The sequence below is a fragment of the Rhagoletis zephyria genome, unplaced genomic scaffold, assembly GCF_001687245.7.
Source record: "Rhagoletis zephyria isolate East Lansing unplaced genomic scaffold, Rhagoletis_zephyria_1.1 Rzeph_scaffold_00036, whole genome shotgun sequence".
NCBI lineage: Eukaryota > Metazoa > Arthropoda > Insecta > Diptera > Tephritidae > Rhagoletis > Rhagoletis zephyria.
The window spans coordinates 579,783-589,010 of record NW_016157120.1 but is presented as its reverse complement, the minus strand read 5'-3'; the positions used below and the strand labels follow the sequence as shown (position 1 = coordinate 589,010).

The 9,228-nt window shown below is 33.6% G+C and overlaps 1 protein-coding gene across 3 annotated transcripts in view; it reads right to left on the bottom strand.

Moving 5' to 3' along the window:
- flw (protein phosphatase 1 catalytic subunit flapwing) overlaps positions 1 to 4,056 on the bottom strand; it is a 106,535-nt gene extending 102,479 nt beyond the window's left edge. The window contains exons 1-2 of one of the 3 annotated variants that reach the window (XM_017619499.1): positions 3,039 to 4,056; positions 2,829 to 2,987 (exon numbers count right to left, since the gene is read on the bottom strand). In XM_017619499.1, coding sequence (XP_017474988.1) covers positions 2,829 to 2,880 — 52 coding nt within the window. In that variant the 5' untranslated portion in view covers positions 2,881 to 2,987; positions 3,039 to 4,056. Of the gene's footprint in view, positions 1 to 2,828 lie in introns of all 3 variants that reach the window. The other 2 variants (XM_017619492.1, XR_001847936.1) reach the window with 2 other exon arrangements.
- Positions 4,057 to 9,228: the final 5,172 nt, after the last annotated feature.

Genomic DNA, 9,228 nt, shown 5'->3' with positions numbered 1-9,228 from the left:
ATCGACTGCTGAGTGGAAGATCGACCTATCTCGGCAGCCAGTTCGAAAACGCCCTATCTCAAAAAACTTTTCACGAACGCCCTATTTCAAAATTTGTTTCAAAAACGCTCTATCTCAGCTGCCGATTCAAAAACGCCCTGTATCAGCACATTTTCAAAACATTTTTAAGTAAGATAGGGCGTTTTTCAATAAAAATCTAAAATAGGGCGTTATTGAAAAGTTTTTTTGAGATAGGGCGTTTTCGAACTGGCTGCCGAGATAGGTCGATCTTCCACTCAGCAGTCGAAATGTACATTTCAATTTCCAGGAAAATGTAACCTGAATCGCTGCCCGCGATATTATATGTGCGTAAAGATAAATACGACGATGAAGAAATAAATGATAAATACGATCAAGAAAAAGGTGAAGTTAAAGATAAAGATGAAAATGTAAAGAATGAGAAATACATTAGGGTACCTGAAATGATAAGATATTTTATTGAAATTTTTCGAATGGAATCGAGATATGTAAATTCAGTCAAAAAAATTTAGTTATCGAAATTTATTAAGTTACCGAAATTTATCGGATCCTCCAAATTTACAGTCACCGAAATTTATTGAGTTTTTCATTCTTATTAAGTTTTCGCAACGTATCGAGTCATTCAAATTTATCAATGTTTATTGAGTTAACAAAATTTATAGAAACGCATGGTTGTCCGGCTATAAAAACTAATGTGACTATCGAAATTTGTCAAGTTAATGAAATGTATCAGGTTATCGATATTTGCTGAACTGTCGACAGCCATAGTCATCAATATTTATTATCGAGCTATCGATATTTATTGATTAACTGAAATTGGTCGATTTATCTAACCGTAGCGTTTGGTTTTTTCAAAATATATCGAGTTATCGGTAAGTTTATCGAGTTATTAGATACTGCCTATCGAATTTTATCGTGTCACTGGAAATTTGTCAATAGCTTTCGAGAAATATGGAGCTATCAAAATTAACCGAGATATCGGGCGTCATAGAGGTATCCAAAGTTTATCGATTTATATCGAGATATACAAATACATCTTTTTGTTAAGAAATTTATCGGACCCAATTTGCTCAGTTATCGGATTTTAGTGTTATTGAAATTCTTTTATTTATCAATATGTATCAAATTATCGAAATTTATCGACAATCTGGAATGTATCGAGTCAATTCCAAGTCCTGCCAAAGACCTCTAAATAAAATACCTTCAAAGAAATAAAAGAAAAACTTTAGTCACGTTTTAGTTCCAAAGCAGGAGATTTGGGTGGGGTTTAGTACCGCTCACAACTATTTCGGGCTATTCCGTCCAAATGGGTGGCCCGATCCAAAAAAAAATTTCACACACTTGTAGTCAAGGGTCGACGCAATATTTTAACACTCACTTTTGTAAATTTTGGTTACTAATTTATTTACAAATTGGGTTTGAAATATGCCCTTTTTTGTAAAATTCGGAAATTAGCGTACATTTATCACTCCTATTCTGCTTAAATTAGCCACTTTACCAATATATTTTTGTATTCCCCTTCACTTTACACTTTACTTGATTTGTTATAACTTGCTTTACGACTTTAATATTAACCAATTCATCACAATTCATTAAATAAAAACACCTTCAAAATCACGCGTCTGACTTTGGTTGCATATGCAAATTAAATGGCGGAGTTCAGCTGTCAAACTCCAAAATATGCAAAAGAATGAGAGACAAAAGAAGATAGGATATAACCCAGTAAGCATTAAAAATATACAAAGGTGTTCTCTGCAAAAGGTGTTCAGCTCCTTTTCTTCGCAAAACAGAAAGGAGAATTCTACTGCCTGAGGGTTATAATCCCTAAGTGCGGCCGAAGGCCGCTTACGTAGAAAGGAATTCTACGCAAAAATACATTTGTTAAAAAGAACATTTTTTTTATAAAAACTTTTTTTTTCTATTTTTAATTAACTTTTTATTCTTTATTCAAAATCCCCCCATATCTAATTTGGCATAATTTCTTTTATTAAAAAATCCCACGGTTTCTGTTAGTTGGGTCATATTCCACTTCAAACTGCTCAGTTTGCCTAAGAAAAATCCGTTTTTTCCCCTTTTTCAAACGGTTCCCTAGGTGCCTGTGGGAGGAGTCCAAGGGAGGGGTTCCCCTTTTTAGAAAGCGGCGACTGTCTCCTTTCTATTGGGGGTTGTTTTGGGGGCCCCGCCCCCTCCCCCTCCGCCCCCCACCCAAAAAACGGTGTGAGTGGTACTAAACATTTCCCGGAGATTTTCCAATCAGTTACTTTCTACCTTATAAGTTAAACGAAGTGCGAAGTCCAATGGTTTCAAAAAACTAGAAAAGCTGTCGTATTTCGACAGTAACTGGCACTCTTGGTATTAATAAATAGACGAGCGATTTTAATAGAAATTTATTTAAGAATATGATTGCGGACGAAGGAATTGCAAGTAAAATTCGCACGAAACAAAATTACCTAGTTTTATCAAAAAACAATCGAGTAGGCTGTTATCGTCAGCCGGTATGCAAGACACACAACCAAACAATTGTGCGAGAAGCACCCAGAAGGGAGGGCGAGAAAAGTGAGCAAACCGAAAGCAGAAATTTGACACGCACTCAAAAAACACACTCAAGTACCGAGCACACACACACACACACACGCATATTAGCGATATTTTGAAAGGTAAATAAACAAGTTAAAAATAACCAAAGGATAGATTTACTTGAAGGGAGAGGAAATAAAATTAAGTTTTGCAAAATTATAACTATGAACATAAAAATTAAAAACAATTTCTTCAGCTATGGTATGTATGTAATTTATAATTTTATTACTCACGCTCAAGTAGCCGCTGTATGAGGCTATCCACATTTAGATCAAAGTCAGCCATTATAGTGAATGTGACGTCGACGTTTGATAAAACAATAACAAAACTTCACGAGCTGCAAAAACACTGAACAAATTTGTATTGGCGTATTTTAACAGCGCAAAGTAGCTAATATGAAACTTTCTTTAGCTAACCAATGGAAGGGTAACCAGGCTGCAGTTGTTGCAAATCCAATTAGTTACTATTTTGCTTTAGTTTTATGCAATTTAGCCAGTGGCCAGGCAACGATGCAGTCCTTCGCGGAGCACTTTGCAAGATTTTGTGGGAAAATCGCTAAATACGCGCACGTTGTATTAATTTGTTATATATTATGATGGTGGTCACGTCAAATTGTCGGAATGAATTAGGAATTGTCGTGTAAATATATTTGTGCAGCCTAGTTGATCAGCCAGCTTGTATTTAATTGTGAACAATTCGTCGGCGTTGCAGCGAATGCGCGCACAAGTATATCACCATCAATGAACAAAATTTAGAACAAATGCATGGAAATATCTTTATTGCTTTTGGAGCTCACTCAGAAGTTACACTTAAAATTTAGAGAACTTTCAACAAACAAACGAAAATCTCCTTTAAGAACCCTTCAAAAGTAATGCAACCGTAAGTAGCTCAATTCAATTTTGAGTTATTATCCAAAACGACGCAACGTGTAAAATATGCATGCCAAAGTAAAACCACAAGCTGAGAATTGAAATCTTTCAAGATTTAGATTACTTTTGCCTTTACACTTTTCTAATTTTTTCTCTTGCTTTCAATATAGTTTGCCAACTTCAGCCTCTTTTTACTACAAGCCCGGTTCTTTTTTCTTTTGCAAGTTATGCACAATATTAAAACTTGTTTTCCATCAATTTTCCGCCGCATAGGTTATTTTCACGATTATGGCTTTTCTTCACTTCACCAAATATGGGCTTTTACAGTCTGTAGACATCTGTAGACACTGTAAATTAAAACTTTATGCTAACACGATATTTAGCACTTCACATGTACGCAACCGCTCGTTTATATTTTTGCATACCGTAACTGTGATAGTTTTTTACAAATATCGCATGGAAATGTTTTAAATTCCTTGCATTTCACTTATCGTTTTCCATATAAAAACGCACAATATCCGCGGCTTTGCGAAAATACTTTGATATTTTCTTATTGGATTCTCTGCTCTTACTGCAATGAATTCCGTCAGACTCTGACGAGTAGCACCTGAGATGAACTTAAAATATCGAGTAATGTCGAAACTCGTTAGTTTACCACAGGGTTGAATTAGCAAGCGCAGCGTTGCAACAGTCAATGGGGGTTTTAACTACGGGCACGGATATACGTTGTTCGCTTCTCAATTGTTTATGTAAATTACCCAATTATACGGCATATTCTTAGTTAGATTTGACAGTTCATTGTTTTTTATTCTTTTCTGCCTTTCTTCGTTTCTTAATTTAATTTTTTCTCTGCAGATTCGCAACGTCATATTCGCACTTAAACTGACTTTACACGCGTCGGTTTCTGTCGACCGATAAATCGCCTAGCCAAAACACGACAAAAATCGCCTAGAAAATCTACTCGTGTAAAGGCAGCTTAAAACTACGTTCCCACGGCACGTAATTCGCTCTCTAATGTCCGTATGATACTCATGCCAATTCGAACAGAAACTCCCAGAGAGTTAAGAGCGAAATACACCACACAAGCGGCTTGTCAAACCTACTTTTCCCATTTCGCCATACACCATGCAAACATGAGTCATTCAAGCACAGAATTTTAGTTTTCCTCCGGTTCACAATGTTAAAAATGTTGGTTTTCTTCCATTTTTCTCCCTTACGTCCTCACTTGGTGAAAATTCAGCAACAAATGAGGCGATTTTACCATCCACATCGCAAGCGGTTTGATCAAACGTCAACATGGCGGCCAGAAAATCAAAAAATTTTGATTTTTGCTCAAATTTCCCTCAAGCGGTTTGTCAAACCTTCAAACACCCCCATAGACAACACAAATGGATTGAAACAGAGGGATATTTCGCTTGGTTTGTCAAGCCGCTTTTGTTGTGTATTTCGCTCTTTAGACAACTCTTTCCCTTTCCTCCTATCACGAATAAAACTATCCTGAGGATTTTTTATATTAAATGGCGGCGTTGAGCTCTCAAAAAAGTGTCAAACAGCCTTTTCGAAGTTCGAATTTCCTCCTCCCAAGTATTCGCAGAAAATTCTACTCCTTGGGGGTTAATTATTGGAATATTTCTCGGGAGTAACAAATTCCCGGAGAACAAATTCTCCCTGAGTATTAAGAATTGGCCTGACTATTGTTACGTCGCGTTTACATTAGACAATTATCAAAAACGCTGATCTCCGTAGCGTAGGCGTCCTGACAATTGTTATGACACTTCATTTTGAGCAAAATGTCGGACGTGAACGTTGTATTTAAGCTAAAAACTAAAAAATAATAAAGAAGAGACAAAGATACAACACACATCAGCGCCTCTTGTGTTATTTGAGTTCTTTTGATAAGAATTTCTCTTCTTTTTGCACAAGACGTAAAAATTATTGTCTGCATACATCAAATCATGATAAAAACATAGTAAGGTAAAACCGTTCTCTCAATTCGTCGGCCATGATATTTTTTTTGAAGTTTGCCAACATTTTAAAATCATATAAAATTGAGAGCAAAAAAAAGGAATTGTTCGAAGTTGTTGTTGTTTGAGATTTAAAATGAGAATGTGTGGGTGAGTTTGTGTGTAAAATTTCAAAATTAAATTGCTTGCAAACGTAAAGAATTTGAAAAATTCCTCTCAGCGGTTTTACTTTCCTATTTTTTTATCACGCATCAAATCATTGTCTGCTTTGTACAGAAACAAATCTAATTTGCCTTTACACGATATGTTGACATTTCCATGTGTAAAAAGTGGCATGTACACATGCAAATACATATCGTGTAAGAACACCTTTAAGGTATGTATTGAAAAGCTCACATTTTTACCGATGCAAATACATATCGTGTAAGAACACCTTAAGTAAGTCAGTTACGATTATCCTTGACTACTTGACGGATCTACCCAAGAATGATAGCATACAAGATTGTGCCGATCAGAGAGGATTATTGAGAATAACTTTTGTTTGACGTCACACTGGTGCAATTGCGCGAGAGAGAAATGCCAAAACGTGAGCAAGAATGGAAGAAGAAGAAAACATGTTGCAAGGAAAACGTAAACAAGTTGCACAAGTGTGACGCAGTGTTGCCAACTCCAAGATACGAAAATCCCATTCTCCTTTGAAAATTCGAAAATCCCATTTATGAATATTAAATATTCAAAGTTTTTAAGAACAATATATATAAAGAGTAGATACAGTGACTGAAATAAATGACCACGTGTTGATTTTTTTTTTAATATTCGTAAGGTTTGTCGAGATATTTTTTTTTGGTATTTTTCTATAAAAGTACCGTCCGAGGTTTAACCGAAATCATATCACAGATTCACACTTTATACAAAATTTAGAAAATCTAAAAAGAAATTTCGTAAAAATGTCAGTATTTTTGAATCTAATGGCCTTATTCATAGAATAAAATAGGTTTAAAGCGCTTTACAGAGTGACATTTTCATACAAATTTTCGATTTATAAAGCAGTTAAAATGTTCTATATTTTTTATGAATTTGGGTGTAAACCTTTAACAGTTACAGTTTTGTAGCCCCAACAAATTTAGTGTAATGACTACATTCGAGAAAGCCGCTATGCAAGAAATAATTTGACGTAAAGTTTGTCTGAAATGGTAAACGAATCCATCCACTCAGAGAGGTGGGTGTCGTCGTTGTCTCAGCCGTCACTCTTGGGGAAAATGAAAATTTTCTGTGTAAATCATATAGTTAAGTTTTCTACTTTATTAGTTTCGTGTTAAACTGATATTTGAATTAAGATGTTAACAGTTTGAAATTCTGAATTAAGGGTTAAAAAGAAATTACTTAAAGTTTGAGGAAAAACAAGTTTAAATGTCCCACCCGTCGCGTTGGAATTAACATCAAATAAAAAATAAAAAAAACAACAGATACATAAAATTGTATTTATCTAAAAATCCCATAATGAGACGCAAAATCCCACGCGCCCTTTTATGGTGCGAAAATCCCAAATTATTGGCGAAATCCCACGAGTTGGCAACACTGGTGTGACGTCATGCAAACAACGATTCTGTCAAATTCGTTAAGAGAGGAATAGCGGCCCGAGATCGGCGCAACCTTTGTATTCTCTCAGTCGTGATTTACCACAGTATTAATAAGAGACTGAAAAATTTTCCCACGCTTTACTTCAACTTTAACCAAAACAAAAACTGAAATTTGATGGGTTGTTTGGCACGTTTAGGTCAAACCATAATAAAAAAAAATGTATAAATGTTATTTATTTTTAAATGTTTTTATCGTGTGTAAAACCATCAAATTACATTCATAACAGAAAATCCTTAAAATATACGGATTTTTCCAATTGTCCTGCCCTTGTCTTGCATTTTAGTCGATATTTTTAATTAACGGCGGGATCAAAATTTAAGCAGTGTCTTTAATTGATTGATAACTGCATGAAGATGAGGCTGATTTTGAAGCTTCAACCAGTATATGTATTTTCAATTTTTTAAGGTACTCCGGATAATGGATGGCAAGAAAAAAAGCTAATTTTGGTTCCAAGCTAATTTGGTTGCTGTTAATATTTTTTAAATCAATATTTATACAATTAAAATAAAACATATTAAAATAACGCTTGTTTACATGAAAAATTGACCTCTGCAAAAGAGAAATTTCTAGGCAAACTTTGGGTTGTTGAACACAACATTTTCGATTTTTTCTCGAAAAACTTGTTTTTTTTTAGTTTCATAAATATTCGTATAAAAAAAGATTAATACCAATGAAGAAAATGTGATTTATTTATAAGATTTAGGTTTTAGTATGTTTTTTTTATTTTTATACTGCGTAGATATATGTAAATATTTTTGTGTCGAAATATATTTCAAAATTTGTATCCCGATTCCGATCGTTGCCTAAGAAAACATAGCTGTTATTTTCCATATATGGATGTATATGGGTCATTCCATACAATAGTTACACCTCAATATTTTTTTTTTTTGGTGAAATATATTTTTTTACATTCTTTATGGAAAAAAGAAGACACCTATTATTTTATTTCGTCATGATATTCGAAAATCTCGATAAAAAAATTTGAACTCACGGAGAAGTATCTTTTTTCAATTGTTTGCAGTTAATAAACTCTTTGTCGGAGAAAATCAGTTAAGATATCAAAATGTGCGTAACTACCTCGCCTTTCCATGAGAGTGTGAAATAGATTAAAATCAAAAAATTTTTGCATTAAAAATTCGCGTTTTATTTTTTTTTTTATTAACATGTTTGATTTTTACCATGAGAGTGTGAGATAGATTAAAATCAAAAAATGTTTGCATTAAAAAATCGCATTTTAGTTTTTTTTTATTAACATCATGTTTTATTTTTATTTTTTTCAACCTGAATAGGTGTCAAACTTTATGGAATACGCTGTAAAAACTTGAGAATGGAAACACCGAAACTGTAGAAGTAACTTGTTTTTTCATACCTGCGTACATAAACTTTAGTATAAACTATAAACATATAAAATATATATCATATATACATTATTATATATATTTACATTTATTACATTACAGTTAATTTTATCTCATTTATGTATTTTATTATTACATTTTATTTGATTACAACTTGCTTATGTTATTTTATTATTTTTTATGAAACCTAAATTATTTTATTTACAAATCAAAACTTCTTACATATATTAAGAAATCGTCTGGAAAATCGTATCGCGTAGCCATTATCGACCGTCCATATCACGGAATCCGCCCATGTTTTCACAACAGTAGTTTCCCCTCATCATACGGCCTAAAAAGGTAGACATATAACTATATACACATATATAAATATGATTGTATATAGATAAATAAAATCGATGACGTCATGTCACTTTCATTTCCCCTCGTTTATATCTATTTACTTTTCACGCTCTCTCGTTCTCCTTCCCTCTCTCACAAACACATTGCTCATAATTCCATTCCCTCGCTGCCAAAACGCTTCGTACGATTTTCAGAAATCAGAGAAAAATGGCTGTTGNACGATTTTTTTTTTTTGAAATTCTAATCTTTTGTGAGCACAATGCACAATTGCGGATACATTTGCACAAAACTACATTTTTGTTTTGTTAAAAAGTGAAGAGTTGTTTTATAAATTTAAAAAAATACTGAATGTTGCTGGTAAGCGAAAATTTATTTAAAACATTTAAAAATGTAGTGCTGTTAGCTAGTGCTACAGCTAGGTGATTGATTATAAGCCGATTGATAACTGGCACTTAAGTT